General features: G+C 41.3%; 1 protein-coding gene across 4 annotated transcripts in view; it reads left to right on the top strand.

Annotated features, from left to right (window-relative positions):
• The window catches only part of strn3 (striatin, calmodulin binding protein 3), a 190,492-nt gene that overhangs the window by 37,720 nt on the left and 129,885 nt on the right, over positions 1-22,887 (top strand). For 3 of the 4 annotated variants that reach the window (XM_043698050.1, XM_043698049.1, XM_043698052.1), the window contains exon 2: positions 8,090-8,193. In XM_043698050.1, coding sequence (XP_043553985.1) covers positions 8,090-8,193 — 104 coding nt within the window. Of the gene's footprint in view, positions 1-6,879; positions 7,068-8,089; positions 8,194-22,887 lie in introns of those variants that run through there. The other variant, XM_043698053.1, reaches the window with a different exon arrangement.

Here is a 22,887-nt window from a genome sequence, read left to right as displayed (position 1 = left end):
TTCATATATTTGGTTGTTGAATGTGAAGTGTGTTGTCAAGCATAGGTCTAGTAGTTCTAGCATGTAGTCTTTGTTGATAGGTTCCCTGTCGTGTTGTCTGTTCTGCCTGATAGTAGGTTGACTATTGTCTCTCTGACTAGAATTTCATCAATTGAAGTGAACAGTGCCATGACTTCAAATGAGAATATTGCCTCATCCCTGTCTATGTTTATGTTCTTGATGTTGTCTTGGAATTCTTGTGATGATTGTGTGGAGTGTTTGTATCTGCTAATAAGATGTTTTAGTTTTTGTTGGAATCCTTTTGCCAGTTTATGCAATGTTCCCAAGAGTACCAGAATGGCTCTGAGTGGTATGTCTGGTTTGTATACTTTGGGTAATCTGTAAAATCTGAGGATGTTGTTGCTTTTTGGTTTTATCCTTTGTAGGTCAATCTTGGTTATTAGTCCTTATTTTTGAAGGTTCGGTAGTGTGTTGTTTATTCTATTGGTTAGCGGTGGCATGGGGTCACACTCCCTCTGTAGGTGGGTGTCAGTATCTGCAAGTAGTTTCTCTGCTTTCTGAATATATTCGGTCTTATCCATGATAACTGTCATTCTGCCCTTGTCCGCTGGTACTATGTTTATGTTCTTGTCATTTTTGAGTGTTTTTAGGGCATCTCTCTCATTAGTATTGAGTTTATTCCTTTGTCTTTTTTTTGTTAGTAAGGGTACAATAGTTTGTCTGACTGTTTGCTGTATCTCTTCAGTTAGTCCGTTAGTTCTGAGCATAAATTCTAGTGCAGCTAGGAAGTCTGTTGCTTTTGCGTCCCTGTGGTTGCAGTTGAGTCCCTTGGCTAGTATGGCCTTTTCTGTGCCTGTAAACTGTCTATTGGAGAGGTTTCTAACCCAGATGTCTATCGCGTTGTCTTCTCTGCTATTGGTTAGTTTAGTCACTTTGTCTTGCAGTGCCGTTCTCTTTCTGTACATGGTTCTGTTCTGTCCTATGGTGATGGCCTGTTTGATTGTCGCAGTCCGCTCCAGATTAGTTGTTTTTGAAATAAACAATTTTTGCTGCACAGTTTCTTGTCTGTACCTGTGTAGTCTGCTGTGTGCATCCGTAATCATAACTTGGGTCATCCGGAAATGGTTTTGAGTGACTGTGTTTCCCTGGCTTGTGGGTTGTTGATTAGTGGTCTGTATCTGACACACAATGGTAATATTTGATTCCTTTGGCATCCGTGTCGGAATCTGAGTTGTTCAGAGGTAGTGTTTAGGCAGTTGGCACAGAATTCCCATTTCCTTGCTTGTCTCTCGCCCGTAGGGGTCCAAGGTTTGTGTAAAAATTTTAGCTTGGGTGCTGGTTGTTGTAGTTTTAGGTATGTTCAGCAACCTGAGAAGTTGATTTGGAGACGTTTCTTCCCTGTCTAGGTGACATCTTCAGTGCTTTGGAGCATTCTGTGAAGCGTTCCTGTATTGTCTTCTGGAATTTATTTGGTTCCATTTCTGTTGCTTCTGGTTGCTGGTTCCAGTTAATCATTGTAGTGGCTGGTATATTGGTCAATGTACTTGTTGATGGAGTCTATGGCTGAGTGCCATGCTTCTAGAAATTCTCTGGTTGTCCTCTGTTTAGCTTGTCCTATGATTGTTGTGTTGTCTTTTTCGAATTTGTGGTCCTTGTCATCTGTGGATTTGGCTACTAGGGCCAGCTGGTTGTGGCATTTAGTGGCTAATTGGTGTTCGTGGATGCAGATTGCTAGTTGTCTGCCTGTTGGCTCTATATGTTGTTTTGTGCAGTCTTTGCATGGAATCCTGTAAATTACGTGAGTCTTTACATGATGGGTATTAGGGTCTTTTGTCCTGTAAATTGTTGTCTGGACTGCCATGAACCCGAGCGGTCAGAGAAGTCTGGCTGTCAATTCAGAGATGTTTTTTATGTAAAGTAGCATGGCTAGTGAATTAGGTTGTGGCATGTCCTCATCGCGTTGCTGGTCTGTTGGGCATCTGTGGATGAAGTTGTGCGGATATCTGTTGTTGACAAATACTCTGGCAAGGGCTATGAGCCCAGAGATGGCTGAGCCCATTGGCGTTCCATAGGTATTTGCTCATTTAAATACTTTGGAATGGCTTACTTCTGTTCCTAGGTTCATAAATTCCATAGTGGACTTTTTGATGACGATCTTGTCTTGATGCCATCCAGTTATGCTCTTGCCCACAAACAGTCTTAGTTCAGGATATCATATTCAGGATATCATATATTGGGATTGTTCATAAACATTAGTGGGAGAAGAAATCTTGCACTTTTACAGGTCTGCTTTTAATAGTTCACCGCTGTAAAAGGATATAATGGACCACAATGTGATCAATGAAGCTTTGCCTACACAGGTTTTCCATTGAGACCTCATAGATGTGTCCAACTTGTTTACATCCTGCTTTCATTTCAGTAAAGCAGATCCCTTGTCAGCCTTTGATTAATGGCACTTTCTATTCATCCAGCTTTGTCTTCTCGTTTCTGGGAGTGGGTCTTTGGATTTGCTGCTCTCCAATAAATTCTTACAATCCACTCTGATTTAAACTATTATGCAGAATAGGGATTCCTCCAATTTGAGGCAAATTTCTTTGGTGGAAAATTCTGGAGTACATTGGTGAATGCATCCAAACGGCCCATTGAGGGGAAAAATTTGTTTGTTTAGTAGCCCAGCAACTCCCTTTTTCTTAACTTTCACCATCTTGTGAAAGTAAGCGGTTTGGTAATTCCAGGCTGGAAGTTTGCACCTGATTCCTTAAGTGTGTAAGGAAAATCCCAGTAATGATAAGCTGCATTAGTGTGAAATTTTCCAGCTTCACAAAACAATCAGCAGACAACCACAGATTTGCAATCTGATCTTGGGAGGAGAGACATCTGAATGGTTATGAAACCATCATGTTGCACCTTATGCCATTACATTTCATGGAGTTCGAAGTCAATGTGGAATGCTCATAACTCTGTTCTGCCAGTATATCAGAATGCAACCACCTCTGCCCCAGGACAGCATATGCCTAAGGATGGTGATAGTCATGTCTGGGATATCATTATACTCTCAAAGTCTCTTACCTTACAGATGTTGATCCAATTTTGATACTAACCCCGAGTTGGTCATATTCTGTTTCTCTGAGCAGGTCCACTTGCAACGAGTCCAATTCCTCTGTCCACTGCTCTTAGGATTTAAATATCTTGGCAGAACATTGAGACACCTTCCTGTGGGATCACAGCCTAGAAAGAGTAATAATGTTCCTTTGTAGTTCTCTATTTTCTAAAAATAAAAATAAGGAATAATAAGTAATCCTAGAATGTCTTTTCCCCCTTGGAATCCTTCTAAATAAATGTGCAATTGATAATGTTTTATTGTTACTTGTGTCAGAACTGTCACCGTGACATAGACCACCTCAACCTGTACACCCCCCCCTTCCCCCCCCACACCCCCCCCCACCCCCCATACTCCTACACACAGCCCTCCACTCCCTCTGTTCCAACCCACAACATCGCCATCAAATCTAGCAGACAAGGGGGTGCTATGGTAGTTTGGCACACCGACCGCTACACGGCTGAAGCCAGGTGCCAATTAGCAAACACCACCTCCTTCAGCCCCCCCCTCAACCATGACCTCACCTCCCATCACCAAACCATCATCTCCCAGACCATCCACAACCTCATCACTTTTTGGGATCTGCCACACACAGCTCCAACCTCATAGTCCAAGAACCTTGCACCACCCTATTCTACCTCCTACCCAAGATTCACAAACCTGACTGCCACAGTCAACCCATTGTCTCAGCCTCCTCCAGGGCTTTCGCTTCCCCGGCCCCCAATGCCTTATCTTCACCATGGGCATTGAGTCCCTGTACACATCTATCTGCCATGATGAAGGCCTCCAAGACCTCTGTTTCTTCCTCTCATGCTGTCCCAACCAGTACCCTTCCAGACACACTCATTCGCCTGGCTGAACTGGTCCTCACCGTCAACCCTCCTTCCAATCCTCCCACTTCCTCCAAACCAGAGGGGTAGCCATGGGCACCCTGCCTGCCATTTTGAGTATATGGAACAGTCTTATCTTCCACAGCTACACCAGCACCATTCCCCACCTTTTCATCCGCTACATCGAGGACTATATCAGTACTATCTTGTGCCCATGAGGAGGTTGAACAGTTCATCAAATTCACCAACACCTTCCACCCGACCGCAAATTCATCTGGACCATCTTTGACACCTCCCACCCCTTCCTGGACCTCTCCATCTCCAGTGACCGACTAACTACGGACATCTATTGTAAACCCACCAACTCCCACAGCCACCTGGACTACATCTGCTTCCCAACCTGTCTCCTGTAAAAAATGCCATCCTTTATTCCCAATTCCTATGCCGCATCTGCTCCCAGGAGTACCAATTCCACCATAGAACATCCCAGATGGTTTTTTTCTTCAAAGAGTGCAATTTTCCCTCCTATGTGGTTGATGATACTCTCCAGCCCATCTCCTTCACTTCCACTCTTGAATCCCATCCATCCAGCCTCAACAAGGACAGGACTCTCCTGGTCCTCACCCTCCACCCTACCAACCTCCGGATGCATTGCATCATCCTCCACCACTTCCGCCACCTACAAACAGACCCCATGGCTAGGGATATATTTCCCTCCCCACCCTATCTGCGTTTTGGGCAGATCATTCTCTCCGTGACCCCCTTGTCAGATCCATTTTTCCACCAGCCGACACCCCACTCCCGGCACCTTACCCTGCCAATGCAAGAAGCATAAAACCTGTGCCCACACCTCCCCCCTCATCTCCGTCCAAGGCCCCAAAGGGTCCTTCTACATCTGACAGAAATGTATTTGTACTTCCACGCAAGTCATCTTCTGGATCCATTGAATTCTATGTGGTCTCCTCTACATTGTGGAGACAGGACGCCAACTTGAGGATTGCATCAGGGAACATCTCTGGGACACCAGCACCAACCAACCCCACCGCCACATGGCCGAACACTTTAACTGCCTCTTCCTCTCCACCAAGGGCAGGCAGGTCCTGGGCCACTTCCACCGCCAAATCCTAACCATGCAACATCTGGAGGAAGAATGCCTCATCTTCCGCCTTGGCCCCCTGCAACCACACAAGATTAATGTGGATTTCACCAATTTCCTCATTTCCCCCACCTTATCCTCTTTATCAGCACCACCCTCTTGACACTTTCATAGAACATAGAAAAATACAGCGCAGTACAGGCCCTTTGGCCCTCGATGTTGCGCCGATCCAAGCCCACCTAACCTACACTAGCCCACTATCCTCCATATGCCTATTCAATGCCCGTTTAAATGCCCATAAAGAGGGAGAGTCCACCACTGCTACTGGCAGGGCATTCCATGAACTCACGACTCGCTGAGTAAAGAATCTACCCCTAACATCTGTCCTATACCTACCACCTCTTAATTTAAAGCTATGTCCCCTCGTAATAGCTGACTCCATACTTGGAAAGAGATTCTCATGGTCAACCCTATCTAAACCCCTAATCATCTTGTACGCCTCTATCAAGTCACCCCAAACCTTCTTTTCTCCAATGAAAACAGCCCCAAGTGCCTCAGCCTTTCCTCATACGATCTTCCTACCATACCAGGCAACATCCTGGTAAACCTCCCCTGCACCGTTCCAGTGCCTCCACATCCTTCCTATAGTATGGTGACCAAAACTGCACACAATACTCCAGATGCAGCCACATCAGAGTCTTATACAACTGCAACATGACCCTCAGGGCTCCGGAACTCAATTCCTCTACCAATAAAAGCCAGTACGCCATATGTCTTCCTCACCGCACTATTTACCTGGGTGGCAACGTTCAGAGATCTGTGTACATGGACACCAAGATCCCTCTGCTCATCCACACTACCAAGTATCTGACCACTGGCCCCGTACCCCGTCTTTTTGTTACTCTTACCAAAGTGAATCACCTCACACTTACCTACATTGAACTCCATTTGCCACCTTTCTGCCCAGCTCTGCAACTTATCTATATTCCACTGTAACCTGACACATCCTTCCTCACTGTCAACAACTCCACCGACTTTCGTATCATCCGCAAACTTGCTCACCCAACCTTCTAGCCCCTCCTCCAGGTCATTTATAAAAATGACAAACAGCAATGGTCCCAAAACAGATCCTTGAGGAACACCACTAGTAACTGCACTCCAAGATGAACCTTTACCATCAACTACTACCCTCTGTCTTCTTCTAGCCAGCTAATTCCTAATCCAAACCTCCAACTTACCCTCAGTGCCATACCTCTGTATTTTTTGCAGTAGCCTACCATGGGGAACCTTATCAAATGCCTTACTAAAATCCATATACACCACATTTACCGCTTTACCCTCGTCTACCTCCTTAGTCACCTTCTCAAAGAATTCAATAAGGTTTGTGAGGCACGACCTGCCCTTCACAAAACCATGCTGACTATCCTTGATCACATTATTCCTACACAGATATTCATAAACCCTATCCCTTACAATTCTCTCTAAGACCTTCCCGGAGAATCCTTGGATAAATGCCATCAGGCCCAGGGGACTTATCTATTTTCACCCTTTCCAGAATTTCCAACACCTCTCCCCTACATACCTCAAAGCCGTCCATTCTAATTAATTGTGACTCAGTATTCACATCGGCAACAATGTCCTGTTCCTGAGTGAATACTGACGAAAAGTATTCATTCAGTGTCTCCCCAATCTCTTCAGCCTCCACACGCAACTTCCCACTACTATCCTTGACTGGACCTATTCCTACCCTAGTCATTCTTTTATTTCTCAGGAATGGAACAGAGAATTCGGCCTTGAAAGCTTTAATTAGCATCTTTCAGTTTTTGTCTGTTGTTATTTGCCATATTGTTATTTTATGTTGTACAGTTGAAGTGACTTCATCACATTTTTAATAAACAATTTCTATTGTCATTCTTTGAAATGTCAAATTAGTTGTGTGGACTTGATGTCAGAAGATTGATTGAAAAATCTTTAAAAAGAGCAAAAAGGTTGGCCTGCATTTAGCTTGGGTCATCTATCAACAAAGTTTCACTGGACTCAGGTTTGCTCCTTTTGCATTCATTTGTTGCTCAACCATCTTAGGATGCATGTGTTTGCGTTTCCTGTCATTTGTGTGTCAGCTGTGATGGGGATCAGTTTTTAAAAAGCTTCCAACACCAAAGAGAGAATTGCCCTTTGAATAATCAGAAATGACCACTTGTTAGTGATTTTGAGAGAAATGGTAAGAGAGGAAAGATTTAAAAGGGACCTGAGGGGAAATATTTTCACGCAGAGGGTGTTGCTGGAAAGAACAGCCACAGGAAGTGGTGGCGGTTGGTACAACTACAACATTTAAAAGGCATCTGGATGGGTATATTAATAGGAAAGGTTTAGAGAGATATGGGGCAAATGCTGGCAAATGGGACTGGATTAATTTAGGATATCTGGTTGGCATGGACAAGCTGGACCAAACAATCTGTTTCTGTGCTATATAACTCTGACTCCATATATTAAATTTGTGGTAATAATGTTGAAGCTGTCTGTGTTTGCCATTATTAGTACATTTAACTGTCAGAAACCTCTGGTATCTGCATGCACTGTTTTATTGTATAGTTGCTGTTATGTTCTTCACAGAATAATTAAAAATCAATGATTTTTTTCGTGAACTTCAATTTACGTTTATTCCTGTAATGAAGATAATGGAAGTGCTCTTGTTCTACCAAGAGTTACTGAGTTGCAACAAAATGCTAAGCCATAAGTAGCTGAACAGCCTCTCTGACCATGGAAAACTAACTTTCCAAATGTGGATTCCTATTGGTTAAGCAGGACATGCAAAGTTTACAGATTTTTAGTTTAGACTGTTTCCTTTTGTACTGTGTTACCCATATCCTCATTTGGTTTGAAGTTCACTTTCTGTTCAATGAAATATATTTGCTTACCTTCGCCTTTTTTCCCTCTAGCGCACATGATGTTTCATGAGTACCAGTGTTGTTTAATAATTTTTTCTTTATTTTTGAGGATTTGAAAAAATCTTTGCAGTAATATTGATATACTGATTTATCTATTTAATTCTTTGTTAAACAGGCTCGGATAGCATTTTTACAAGGAGAAAGGAAAGGTCAGGAAAACTTAAAGAAGGACCTAGTAAGAAGAATAAAAATGTTAGAATATGCTTTAAAACAAGAACGGTGAGTGTTTTGCTTTCTTGTTTGTACTACAGATTTTCTGTTGTTGACTAGAATCCTATTGGATTTAATTTGCATTTAAATACCAACTTAATTAATGTTGAATGTAATAATTTAAGGCCTATTCATTTTCAGCAAAGTGGGATTAAAATTTATCTTGATTTTGAAGCTTGTATCAGCATAGTTGTTCACATGTTAACTTGTGTTTTGTTTGTGTGAATATGATGTCTATTTGTTTATTGAATTGATCAGATTATTTTATATCATCAATTTCAGTGCATATTAGCATATTGTTCCCAGTTAATTTTGTCCATTTTGCTCAGGAAAGTCATGGATAACCAGCATGCAATAAGTAGTTATTGAAATGCAAGTGAGATATAATTGGTATCTCAACTGATTTTCCTGTTTCAAATAAGTTCAGTAAAACCACAATGTTTTGCTTGACACAGCACTGAATTTCTCAGATCAGGGCAATTCTCACGTAGTCTTTGATTTAGACAGCGTAAGATTGCTCTTTGTAGTATCAAATTGGCCATTGGTGTATTAAGTTTGGTCTCTGCACTTTTTGCGATTCTTTGTAGCTATCTGCTGACCCTTTTGTTGGAGTCTTTATTTATTTTTTCATATAATTTATGAGGGTATGATTACTTTTAACTTGTCATATCTGGATAGATGAGCAACTGTCCTTTGTTGACTGGCTCTATGGCTTTTGGTCTTAATTTCCTTTCACCATGTCCTGTTTCGGGGTCAAGAGTCACCAGGTAACATGGACTGGTATTTTATTATTAAAAAAAGAATTGCTGCCTTTACATATCATAGAAACTCTTAGAAGTCCTTCTCAAATATTCTTGAAAACAGTTACAGATTCCACTGACATATAAAGAAATTTCAGCTTTCTGTATGCTACAGATTCCAGATTAAAGTTGTTTGCATATGGGTCATTGTAATTGAGAGTGGTTAATAAGACATTTTAGCATTGGTTTGTGGCTGTCATCCATCGTTGGTCCCTAGTCTTTGAATTGTTCAAGTGGAAGGCTGAAATAGCAGTCTTTACATCATTTAATCAGAATCTTGATTTTCTGAAATTGACTTCTAGAGAATATTTTGTTCCATGTCTTGATGTTCAATGATGGGCAGGTGGTCAGCATACACAAAGAACTGTGACTTCATATTATGTATACCTTGAAGAGAGCTGACATGAACACTGATCTCTGTCAGAACCCATCATGTATACGTTGAAGAGAGCTGACATAAGCACTGATCTCTGTTAGAATCAGCTTGTGTGGCTGATTTGATCGGAGTGCACATTGAATTGCTGGTTACTGAACATTGACAAAATCCTTCTCCTTGAATGCTGCCTGAGCTGCTATGCTTTTCCAGCGTCTCACTTTTTGACATTACCGAAATGTATCAGAGCACCTAAGATAGTCCACAACATTAAACAATATGTGACACTCTTTATTTAAAAAATGAATAATTTGCCCCATCTCCCAACTTTAGAAGAGAACTCCATGTCATCCCGTTTTCCTATCCCCGTATTAGTTGAAGCAAAACTATCAGAGATACGGTGTAGCTTTACATCCTTCATCTTTATTTTGAGTGTCAATAGTAGAGATTAAGCCATCTGCTGTGACACAATGAATGTTCTTAACCTTGTTAACTGGATTCACATAATGAATACTTTTCACCTTGTTAACTGACTTTACATACTGAATGCCTCTCCATCTTGTTAAATGGCTCTACACAATGAATGCTTTTCCACCTTGTTAAGCCACTAACCTTGTCTCCAGTACCTCATTATATACTGCAAGTTCTGATCTGATCTGAGTCATGCTTAGCTGAACCTTTGTTCCTCAAAACTCAAAACTTAACTCTACCCCTACCTGCTCATACCTACACTTTCTCATCCAGGACCCAAATTTTGCATTTTCCCAAAACTAAGCCATTCCTACTTGAGGCCTTATCCTGTCTATATTCTAAGTTTTGTTGTGGAGGTGCCGGTATTGGACTGGGGTGGACGAGGTCAGAAGTTGACATCAGGTTATAGTCCAAAAGGTTTATTTGAATTCACAATTTCAGATAAACATTTTGGACTATAACCTGGTATCGTGTCACTTCTGACCAAGTTTTGTTGAACTCTGTCCTTTTTTCAATATATGTTGCTTACAAATAGAGTAACAGACAGGAATGAAAACATTTACCTCAGCCTTTCCTTAGCAGTGGAAGTAACAAGTAAAAATAAAATTACCAAGAAATTGAATCAAAATGGAGGCAGAGATTAATGTTTTGCTTACGGATGGGAACTGATCATCTTTCTGCCATGCGTACCTATTCTGAGCACATCTTGTTTCTTAACTTGTCCTATTTCCACCCCTTTCAATGTGCGCAATGAACTCTTAATATTTTGTGTTACTTAATAGTTCCTTATGTTTTCCCACCAAATGCTGGATCTTACAAAGGTGAATTTCTATAATAACTGTAATAATTGCTTAATTAAGTGTCACAGTATTTAAAATAATTTGTGTTTATAGTTGACTTTTAATTGGGACATATTTCTGATAAAACATTTTCCTTTTCCAAATTATGATAAAACGATAGAGATTAATTTTTTTTTTGCACTGAAAAGGCAAAATCTAACCCACAGAGATGATCAAAATTCAACTTTATTTCCTGGCCTACACTCCCACCCCACCAAAACAAAGTATGAACATCTTTCCTTTTGTTTGGTAAAATGGTTAGCTAAATGTGCTCACAGTGAAAGATCTGTTCAGTCACATTGTCTATATTAATATAGAGGAACCTTGATTATCCGGTATTCAATTAACCAAATTTCGGAAGATCCGAACAAGATCGCAATGTGTGGCCAGCTATGTTATCCGGCATCGATTACCTGGCATTCAATTAACTGAACGAAATACTCCCACCCGTATCCTTCGGATAATCGACGTTCCTTTGTATAAACCAAAGGACTGCGGATCTGGAGATCTGAAACGAAAGCAGAAATTATGGGCAAAACTCAGATCTGGCAACATTAACATTAGCATTGGTATGTCAGTGGAATCTGTAACTATTTTTGAGAATATTTGAAAAGGACTTCGAAGAGTTTGATGAAGTGTAAAGGCACCAACTTTTTTTTTTACGTGTTGGCATTTTAAATACCAGTTAATGTTACCTGGTGAACAAGATAACTAATTTGACTCAACATTAATGCTGCTTTCTCCCCAGAGATCTAACTGAGGGTCCAAAATTACCTCCATATATGTTTGCTACTGCTTGCTTTTTGTTATTCCTGCTAATCTATCTGCCCAGTTCACTTTAGCTAACTCTATCCTCATTTCATCGTATCCTCATTTCATCGTAGTTCCCTTTATTTCCAACCCAGGTTTCTCATTTTCAAACAGAATATTAAATTCTATCATCTTATAATCACTACTTCTGAGGGGATCTTATACTCACAGGTCATTTATTAAACCTAGCTCATTAGCAATCACAAGATCCAAGGCAGTTTGCTTCCTGGTTGGCTCCGTATCATGTTGCTCAAGGAAACTAACCCTAATGCACTCATTGTTGAAACTATGCTTTTCAATTTGATTTACCCAATCAAAGAGTCATAGAGTCGTAAAGCGCAGGAACAGGCCCTTCAGCCCAACTCATTCATGCTGACCAAGTTTCCTAAACTGATCTCACTCATTTCCCTGTGTTTGACCCATATCCCTCTAAACCATTCCTATCCATTGTACTCACCGTCATCACTGCCTCTGGCAACTTGTTCCATACATGCACTACCCTCTGTGGAAAAAAATTGCCCCTCAGGACCCTTATAAATCTTTCCCCTATCCCCTCTGGTTTTGGATCCCTCTAGCTTGGGTAAAATACCTTGGCTAGGAGAAAGTGAGGATTGCAGATGCTGGAGATCAGAGCTTAAAAATGTGTTGCTGGAAAAGAAGGCGGTGCTGAGTCTGAGGTTTGGGACTGAGAAAAGGTGGGGGGAGGGGAAGTGAGAAAGCTGTAGAAATCTGCATTCATCCCTTGTGTTTGGAGGGTTCCTAGGTGGAAGTTGAGGCGCTCTTCCTCCAGATGTCGTGTTGCCATGGTCTGGCAATGGAGGAAGCCAAGGACCTGCATGTCCTTGGCGGAGTGGGAGGGGGAGTTGAAGTGTTCAGCCACGGGGCGGTTGGGTTGGTTGGTCTGGGTGTTCACCTTGGCTGTTCACCTTATCTCTCCCCTTCATGACTTTATAAACCTCCTCAGCCTCCTACACTCCGGGTAAAAAACTGGTCTTGGTCTATCCAGCCTCTCCTTCTAATTCAACCCTTCCGGTTTCAGTAAGATCCTTGTACACTTTCTTTTTTGTACACTTTCCAGTTTAATAACATCCTTCCTACAGTCGGGCAGTCAGAATTGTACACAGTACTTCAAATGTGACCTTACTCGTATCTTGTACGGCAGTATATGTCCCAACTCGTGTACTCATTGCTCTGACTGATGAAGGCAAGCGTACCAAACACTGCCTTCACCATCATGCTTACCCGTGATGCCACTTCAAAGAACGGTGTACCTGCAGCTCTAGCTATGTTCTCTGTTTGACAACACTCTCCGGGGCCCTACAATTAACTGTGTCAGTCCTGCCCTGGTTTGCCTCTATCAAAATGCATTTATGTGCATTATACTCTATCTGCCATTCCTTGGCCCGCTGGCCCATTTGATCAAGATTCCATTGTACTCTTAGATAACTCCTTCACTGTCCACTATGCCCCCAATTTTGGTGTTATTTGCAAATCCTATTCTAATCCAAATTGTTTATAGAAATTATAGCACTGGACCCAGTACTGGTCCTTGCTGCACATCACTGGTCACAAGCCTCTGGTCTGAAGAAAGCTCCTTACCACCACCATCTCTTGCCATCAAGCCTGTTTTGTATCCATTGTCCAGCGCTCTAGGATCTTTTGTAATCTAACTTAACTAACCAGGCTACCATGTGGAACCTTTTCAAAGGCTTTGCTAAAGGTGCATGTAGACGACATCTGCCTCTGTGCCTTCATCTACGTTCTTAGGCACCTCTTCAAAAATTTCAAATTTGTGAGACATTGTGGTGAAGTTGTTGATAGTGCTGAGGATTGTGAAAGGATACAACAAGATATAGATAGATTAGCGACTTGAGCACAGAAATGGAAGGGAGTTTAATCCAGACAAATGTGAGGTAATGATGCATTTTGGAGGTTCAAATTTAGGTGTGAATTAAACTGTAAATGGCAGAATCCTTAGGAACATTAACATACAGATAGATCTGGGCATGTGGGTCCACAGTTTCCTAAAAGTCACAACACAGGTGGCCAAAGTAATAAAAAAGGCATATGGCATGCTTGCCTTCATCGGCTGGGACATGGAGTACAAGAGTTGGTAAACCATGTTGCAGCTGTATAAAACTCTTGTTAGGCCGCATTTGGAGTATTGTGTGCAGTTTTGGTTGTCACACTACCAGAGGACGTGGAAGATTTGGAGAGTGCGCAGAGAAGGTTCACCAGGATATTGCCGTGTCTCAAAGGCATTGGCTATGAGGCAATGTTAAAAAGATTAGGATTGTTTTCACTGAAAAGATGGCACCTGGGAGGAGACCTGAAAGGTCTACAAAATTATGAGAGGCGTAGATAGGGTGGATAGTAAGAGGCTTTTTCCCAGGATTGAAGTTTCAATATCAAGGGGGCACAGGTTCAGGGCGAGAGGGGGAAAGTTTAAGGGAGATGTCAGAGGGAAGTTTCCATGCAGAGTTGTAGGAACCTGGAACGCACTGATGGAAGAGGTGGTGGAAGCAGGCCAATTGGCAATATTTAAGAGGCACCTGGATGGCAAGGGAATATGGGGATAAGGACTGAGTAAGAGCAAAAGTTTTCATTTTTAGTTCAGATGGGGCATGATGATCAGCACAGGCTTGAAGGGTCAAAGGGCCTGTTGCTTTGCTGTACTTCTCTTTTGTTCTTTATTTCTTCTTGTTATGCTGACTATCCCTAATCAGTTTTTATCTTTCCAAATTCATCCTGTCTCTCAGAATCCCTTCCAATAACTTACTCACCACTGTTGTTAGGCTCACTGGTCTGTAGTTCCCTGCCTTTACCTTGCAGCCTCTCTTAAATAATGGCACAACATTCATCACGCTGCAATCTTCTGGCACCTCACTGTGGTTTTCAGTAATACAACTATCGCCGCTAGGAGCACCACAATTTCTTCCCTACCTTCCCACAATGTTTTGGGATACACTTGATCAGGTCCCGGGGATTTATCTATCTTTATGCTCTTTAAGACCTCCAGCACCATCTCTTGTCTAATGTGGACTCTTCAAGACATCGCTGTTTACTTCCTTGAATTCCGTAACTTCCATGTCTTTCTCTGCATTAAATACTGACAAGAAATATTCATTTAGGATTGACCCATCTCCATTGACTCAACACAGACACCTTCTGACATTTAAGGGGGCTTATTCTCTCACTGAATTACTCTTTTGCCCTTCATATACCTGTACAATTTATTTGAATTCTTCTTTACCATATCTGCCAAAGTTATCCCATATCCTATTTTGGCCCTCTTGCCTTCCCTCTTAAGTATATTCCTACACACCCTATGCTCCTCACTTGATCCCAGCTGTCTATACCTGACTCATGCCTCCTTTTTCTTGACCAGAGCCTCAATATCTCAAGTCATCCAGTGCTTCCAACACCTGCCAGTAGTGCCCTTCTCACTAACGGGAGCATGATGGTCCTGAACTCTTGTTATCCTGCTTTTGAAAGCCTGTTTCTTGTCAGATGTCCTTTTAGCTGCAACAGTGTTCCCCAGTTAAAATTTGAAATTTACTACCATCAAAATTGGCCTTGCCCAATTTAGAACTTTAACTTGTGGACCACACCTTTTCCATAACTGCTTTAAAACTAATAAAATTACGGTCACTAGTCCCAAAGTGCTCCCCGACTAACACCTCAGTCACTTCCCTGCCCTATCTCGAAAGAGGTGGTCGGGTTTTATCCTTCTCGCATAGGACCATTGACATATTGATTGGAAAGGTTTTCCTGAACACATAACAAATTCCTCCCCAACAAAGCCCTTAACTTTCTCCAGCAATATTTGACGTTGTTCATGTTTGTAAAGATAAGAATACAGACAACTATCTGGTGAATAGAAGGATAACGGAATCTGAAATACAACAAAATTAGTCAATTTAATCAGAAACTTCATGATAAATTTCAGAGAAGCTTAGCTTGCAACAAAGAAAATGGGTCAGGTAAGTTTATTTTTAAAAAAACTTACCTGGGATTGTGAAGTAGGTCATAATTTCTCTTAAAGTATAAATGGAATGTGAAACTGATTTTCTTTCTCCCCTACCACCCCTCCATGGGTTTTTGCAGAATTGCAGTTAACTACTGTAACAACACTGCAGCACCAATCTCATTTTGGTCATGTAGATAACATATTGTGTTTACTAAATATAGGTTTACTAAATATTTTTTTAAAATTCCAGCTGTTGTAATGATACTGAAAGAGCATCCAGAATGACGGCAGTATTGGATTTTGCTAAGTGATATGACTACTGTTTTCTGAAAAGGCTAAATAGACCATGATGAGATACTTCATTTTGTCTAAGATTAAAACACAGGAATATGGCCTGCACTTGAAGGAAGGTAAATTCAAAGCTGTGGGAACATTGGCCCAGATATTCTTATGGCTATACAGTCCTTGTGGAGGAGTATATTACTAGAGTTGCATGTTGCACCAAACAGAATCCCTGGTGCAGCTGACTCCATGGAAATTGCCTGGAAAGGTAGATTTTCCCATTGGCAATTCCCCTTTTTAAAGTCAGAATTTGGAGGGTAATGACTGCGCAACTATACCTATCCTAATCTAGGCTGACTGGCAAACTATCCCTTTATCTACCAAACTATCACCCTGCCCCTTCACCTTACCCACACACTTTTACTCAGTCGCTGTCAAAAAGACTTTTGCACCTTTTAAATCCGTAAATACGGCAGAAAGTATTAACAATATGTGGTGTACCTTAGCCTCCAGTGCCATGTCTGCATGAATTCTCTCTAGTTATCTTCAGTGGAGCTCATTTTGGACCGCCCAGACTTTAAATCTGAGCTGAAAAAGCTGTTGATAAGTAAGTAAGTAATTTTAAGGAGAACTACTGTCAGTTGAATTTGTCTCAACAGTGATGGAATATCTGAGACATTCATTCAATAAATAAATGGCCAATCTGTGCAATAGAATTCGTAGGGAAAGAGCATTGATGCATTCAAATGAAAAGTTAATAGACTTCTTCTGAAAACATTTTAAGGTTGCGGTCTAAGTAATTTGAGACCAGTATAGGTAAATGTATACTTAATTAGTGCCTCCTAATGTTTTCCATCACTGAGGCTTTTCTCTGTACTGGGGGGAGAACACAGAATGGGATATTTTGAGAAGATAAATAGTGAAAAACTGTAGTGAGTTTTGAGATTTGTAGCTCAGGTTGAGGTTCTGGATGTCAGTTTGCTCATTGAGCTGGAGGGTTCATTTTCAGATGTTTCATCACCATACTAGGTAACATCATCAGTGAGCCTCTGATGAAGCACTGGTGTTAGTGATCCGCTTTCTATTTTTATGTTTAGGATTCCTTGTGAAAGAATCTTTCCACTGATTAGTGACAAAGGCCTTAGGTTTTGAATTATCACTTGAGGCAGATAATGTAACATAAAAGAGAATTAGTTGAATTTCTGGACAAGCAGAATTCAAACATTTTAAATCAGAATGAGTTGTGATTGAAATATGGTAAAATTTTATTTTATCAGGGATGCACCAGAAATTAGTGGTGCCAGTAATTTAAAAAAAAGGTTCTTTTCTTCGCCCCCCCCCCCAACATTCTCTTCCTCCTCTTCCTTTTCCTCTCCTCGCTCCTTGTTCTCTTCCTCCTCATCCTCTCTCCTTTTGTTCTCCTCTTCCTCCCCACCTCATCTTCTCTGCCCCACCACCTCTTCTCTGCCCCACCTCCTCTCTTTCCCCCCTCCTCCCATCCTTTCCTCTTCTGCCACCCCACCACCACCACTCTCCCGGGGGCATAGATTTTAAAGTTATATGCAAATAAACCAGGAGATGTGAGGGAGAAGAATCTTTTTTGCACAGTAAGTAGTTATGGTACAGAAGGCGCTGCCTGGAAATGTGGTTGAGGCATGTTGAATGGAGGCATTCAAGAGGGACATTGGATGATTATTTGGATAATAATTATGTTGAGGGATATGGGGAAAAGGCAGGAGATAGCATTAGGTAATAGAATCAATGCAGGCATGAAGGGCCAAAAGCGCATCTCCTGCATCATAACTATTCTGTGATTCAGGTGTGTTAGTATGGGGCACTGCACAGAATGTATTGTGCATTTGTGCAACAGTCAATGAAAATCCATGTGGGTTTTCTTTTTCTAAAAATTTAGGTGAATTTCAGCCTTCCATATTCAATGTCAGCTCTACTCAGAGCTTGTGATTGTTCATGCCACAGATGCCATTAACATTGCACCTTAAATTCATGAACAGGACCTGTGCTTAGCCAGTATGCAATATGTCTGTATATGGTTACTTTTATTGTGCAGTGTGACCAGCTTTTCTGATAGTTACAAACTTGATTAAATTTTTCAGTCAACTTATGTGAATTCCATTAGTATGTGAGTGCATGCCAGTTTGTTTGTTTGAGTGCTATCTATAAAAGTCTTCATAATTATGATAAACCAGATACAGTCTACGTAGGATTTCAGCAAAATATAATGGTGTATGAAATGTTCAAACAGTGTATTGTAATTATTTCATTCCATGATAATTTCAGTAACAAATAATTATGCACAAATGAAAACTCTGTGTTGGGGCACATTGATGTTTGTGTAAAAAGGTAAGGAAATGTTTGTTACATTCTTATTTGGTTATGCGGACAGAAAAATTAACTGTTTGCTTTTGCAAACTAGATAACATTTCTCTATGCCATTTCAAGTGTGACAAATACAGAGGAATGTCTACAGAATTTACTGTTCCATAATTTGTTTTTGAGACCTGGGAAAAGTACGCAAATGTCACTTTCATATTGCAGGAGACAAGGAGTGTGCAGTAGTCAGGATGATTGTGAAGCAGACCAGCAAGAGTGTGCTGATGATTAGAATCTCTCTGAGGTGGACTCTGAGGAATGTGAAACAAATTAAGGTCGTGACAAAGACCAACAGAACTGTGTGAAGCAGGTTGAAATCAGGATTTGAGAGTGTACCGATAGAAAAATAACAGGAGTAATCATGACTGAATCTGATTGACAAAGGTAGCCTGAAAGATGAGTTCTTTTTGGTGAAATGTCTTTTGAACTGCATGTTCTAGAGCCAAACAGAAAGTTGTCAGTTGAAGTGTCATAGAGGTGTACAGCATAGTAAAAGGCCCTTCTGCCATTACATCCATGCCAGTCAAAAACAACCAGGGTTTCTGCCTCCACCAACCTTACGGGTAGTGAGTTGCAGATTCCTACCACCTTGTGGATGAAAACATTTTTCCTCATATCTCCTCTAAATTCTCTGCCAGTCATTGGTACTTGTCAGTGATACTTCCATCAATGCATACACACCAAGGTCCCTCTGATCCTCAGTGCTTCCCAGCCTCCTATTCATCATGTATTCCATTGCATTGTTTGTCCTGCCAAGTGCATCACCATACATTTATCCATATAATGTGCAATGTGATAGGATTAATTAATTATGTTATGATAAAGAAACCTCCCCGTAATAGTGATCATAACATAATTATGAAACAGAATAAGTTTGAGAGAGAAGAGTGGATCTATGATAAGCATTTAAACTTAAAGGCAATTGCGAGAGTGTAAAGATGACAAATCTGGCTAAAGGCACCAAGGAAATGAAGTTAAAGAATAGGACAGTAGAGATACAATGGCAGGCATTTAAGGAGATACTTCATAATGCTCGACAAAAACTGTAGGAGAAGGATACGTGAACTGTAGCTAACTAAGGAAGTTAAAGTACAATGTTTTAAAACCGGCAATATTTGGACTGAAGCCATGCTGGATTTTGGGCTGGGTAGTTTGGACTAAACAGGGCCAGATGCAGCCACTTGGTGGGAATAGACCCATACAGTGAAGCACATAAGTAGTCTGATGCCACATGTCGTCAATGTAGTGCAGAGCTGAATTGTATCACAAGGTTTTCCTAATTTTAGTTCAGATGGATATGGGAAACATGGTACAGATGTTCAGTTTTGAAAAATCTCCAATTTTTGGACAGCGGGTTTAAAACACTGCCTGTAAAGTAAAATTTAATGAAAAGGTCTGCACTTCTGTGAAGATTAATGGAAAATCAGAAGATTGGACAATTGAAAAACAGCATTGGATGGCTTAAAAAAAGTTAGAGCATGGGTAAAGATGAGCTAGAAACCCTAAGATCAATTCTAAGAGTTTATGCAAGTTTTTTGAAAGGAAAAGAGTAACTAAATTGTGTTTTGGACCTCTAAAGAGAGAGTCTATGGAATGAATAATGGGAATATGGAAATGGAAGCTTTGAACAGAGATTTCATAGCAATCTTCACTAAAAAGGCACAAATAACATTCCAAAAATTATGAGGTGAAAGGGAGAGTGGGCAACTTAAAATATTTGCAATCAACAAGCAAAGATACCGAGGAAATGGTTTTAGTTTTAGAAAGTTTTAATTTTCCAAATATAGTTAGAATCTTCCAAAATTCTAATATTGGGAAAATAGCAAATGTAGCTTCTGTATTTAAGAACATAGAACATTACAGCGCAGGCCTTTCGGCTCTCGATTTTATGCCAACCTGTGGAACTAATCTGAAGCTCATCTAACCTACGCTATTTTCCATTTTCATGCATTTGTTTATCCAAAGACCATTTAAATGCACTTAGATTGGCAAGTTACTACTGTTGCAGGCAGGGCATTCCACACCCTTGCTACTCTGAGTAAAGAAACTACCTCTGACATCTGTCCTATATCGATCAACCCTCAATTTAAAGCTGTGACCCTTCGTGTTAGCCATCACCATCTGAGGAAAAAGGCTCTCACTGTCCACCCTATCTAACCCCTGATTATCTTATATGTCTTGATTAAGTCACCTCTCAACCTTCTTCTCTCTAACGAAAACAGCCTCAAGTCCCTCAGCCTTTCCTCATCAGACCTTCCCTCCATACCAGGCAATATCCTAGTAAGTCTCCTCTGAACCCTTTCCAAAGCTTTCCCATCCTTCCTATTATGTGGTGATCAGAACTGTACGCAATACTCCAAGTGCGGCCCCACCAGAGGTTTGTACAGCTGCAGCATGACCTTGTAGCTCCTAAACTCAGTCCCTCCACCATTAAAAGCTAACACACTGTATGCCTTCTTAACAATCTTATCAACCTGAGTGGCAACTTTTAGGGATTTATGTATAAGGACACCAAGATACCTCTGCTCATCTACACTACCAAAAATCATACCTCGACAATCACCTGATGAAGGAGCGTCGCTCCGAAAGCTAGTGTGCTTCCAATTAAACCTGTTGGACTATAACCTGGTGTTGTGATTTTTAAAAATCATACCATTAGCCCAGTACTACTTATTCCTGTTGCTCTGTTCAAAGTGAATCACTTCACACTTTTCCGCTTTATACTCCATTTGCCACCTCTCAGCCCAGCTCTGTAGCTTATCTACGTCCCTTTGTAACCTGCAACATCCTTCAGCACTATCCACAATTCCACCAACCTTTGTGTCATCAGAAAATTTACTAACCCATCCTTCTTCGCCCTCATGTAGGTCATTTATAAAAATGACAAACAGCAGTGGCCCCAGAACAGATCCTGGCGGTAACCACAAGTAACTGAACTCCAGGATGAACATTTTCCATCAACCACCACCCTCTGTCTTTCAGCTAGCTAATTTCTGATCCAAACCGCTAAATCAATCTCAATCTCGTGCCTCTGTATTTTGTGCAATAGCCTACCGTGAGGAGCCTTATCAAACATTACTGGAATCTATATACATCATACCAACCACCTTACCCTCATCCACCGGTTTGGTCACCTTCTCAAAGAACTCAATAAGGTTTATGAGGTTTGACCTACCCTTCACAAAACAGTGTTGACTATCCCTAATTAACTTCATCCTGTCGAGATGATTATAAATCCTGTCTCTTGTAACCTTTTCCAACACTTTACCCACAACTGAAGTAAGGCTCACTGGTCTATAATTACCAGGGTTGACTCTACTCCCCTCCTTGAACAAGGAGACATTTGCTATCCTCCAGTCTTCTGGCACTATTTCGGTAGACAATGATGACATAAAGATCAAAGCCAAAGGCTCTGCAATCTCTTCCCTGGCTTCCCAGAGAATCCTAATGTCATCCCGTTTCCTTATCAGTCGAAGCAAACACTCGGACGCAGTATGGCTCTACCTTCTTCACCTTTATTCGAAGTCCTGGAGAGAGCACGATTGCCCATGTACACAAGGACATGAGTTCTTGGTCTTCTTTCAAACAACAGATTCTTAAGGAATTATATGGTCACTTACGGGGCAGCATCCAAATAAGGCAATATCTATATTAATTGGGTGACTGTTACAATCAACAAGCATCAACAGTAAAGATTAAGCCATCTGGCATTATGCACTAGATGTTCTTCGCCTTGTTAAACCACTGCCCTTGCCTCCAGCACCTCATGGTTTACTGCAAGTTCTTATCTTGTCAAAGTTAAACTAGCTGAACTTAACCCTTTTCGTACCTGCTTATAGTTTATACACATTCTCACTAGGATAAATCCCATCCGACCCAGGGTATTTATCTATTTTCACACTTTGCAGAATTGCTAACACCTCCTTCTTGTGAACCTTAATCCCGGCTAATCTAGTAGTCTGTGTCTCAGTATTCTCCTCGACAGCATTCTTTTTCTAGTGTTAGTGCTGACAAAAAATATTCATTTAGTGCTTCTCCTATCTCCACGGACTCCACGCACACCTTCCCACTACTGTCCTTGATTGGCCCTAATCTTTCTCTAGTCATTCTTTTATTCCTGGTATTCCTATAGAAAGCGTTAGGGTTTTCCTTGATCCTATCTGCTAGCAACTTCTCATGTCCCCTCTTGGCTCTTCTCAGCTCTCTCTTTCAGTCCTTCCTAATTAACTTGTAACTCCCAAGCGCCCTAACTGAGCCTTCCTGTCTCATCCTAACATAAGCCACCTTCTTCCTCTTGACAAGAGATTCAACTTTTTTAGTAAACCACGGCTCCCTCGCTTGACCACTTCCTCCCTGCCTGACCAGTACATTTTTATCAAGGACACACAGTAGCTGTTCCTTGAATAAACTCCACGTTTCAATTGTGCCCATCCTGTGCATCCTAAGTCTTCCCTAATCGCATCGTAATTGTCTTTTTCCCTAGCTATAACTCTTGCCTTGCAGTATATACCTGTCCCTTTCCATTACTAAAGTAAACATAACTGAATTGTGCTGAAAATGTGTTGCTGGACAAGCGGAGCAGGTCAGGCAGCATCCAAGGTGCAGGAGAATCGACGTTTCGGGCATGAGCCCTTCTTCAGGAATGAGGAAAGTGTGTCCAGCAGGCTAAGATAAAAGGTAGGGAGGAGGGACTTGGGGGAAGGGTGTTGGAAATGTGATAGGTGGAAGGAGTTCAAGGTGAGGGTGATAGGCCGGAGTGGGGGTGGG

The sequence above is a fragment of the Chiloscyllium plagiosum genome, chromosome 10 (assembly GCF_004010195.1).
Source record: "Chiloscyllium plagiosum isolate BGI_BamShark_2017 chromosome 10, ASM401019v2, whole genome shotgun sequence".
Lineage (NCBI taxonomy): Eukaryota > Metazoa > Chordata > Chondrichthyes > Orectolobiformes > Hemiscylliidae > Chiloscyllium > Chiloscyllium plagiosum.
This window is presented reverse-complemented; position numbering and strand designations above follow the sequence as displayed.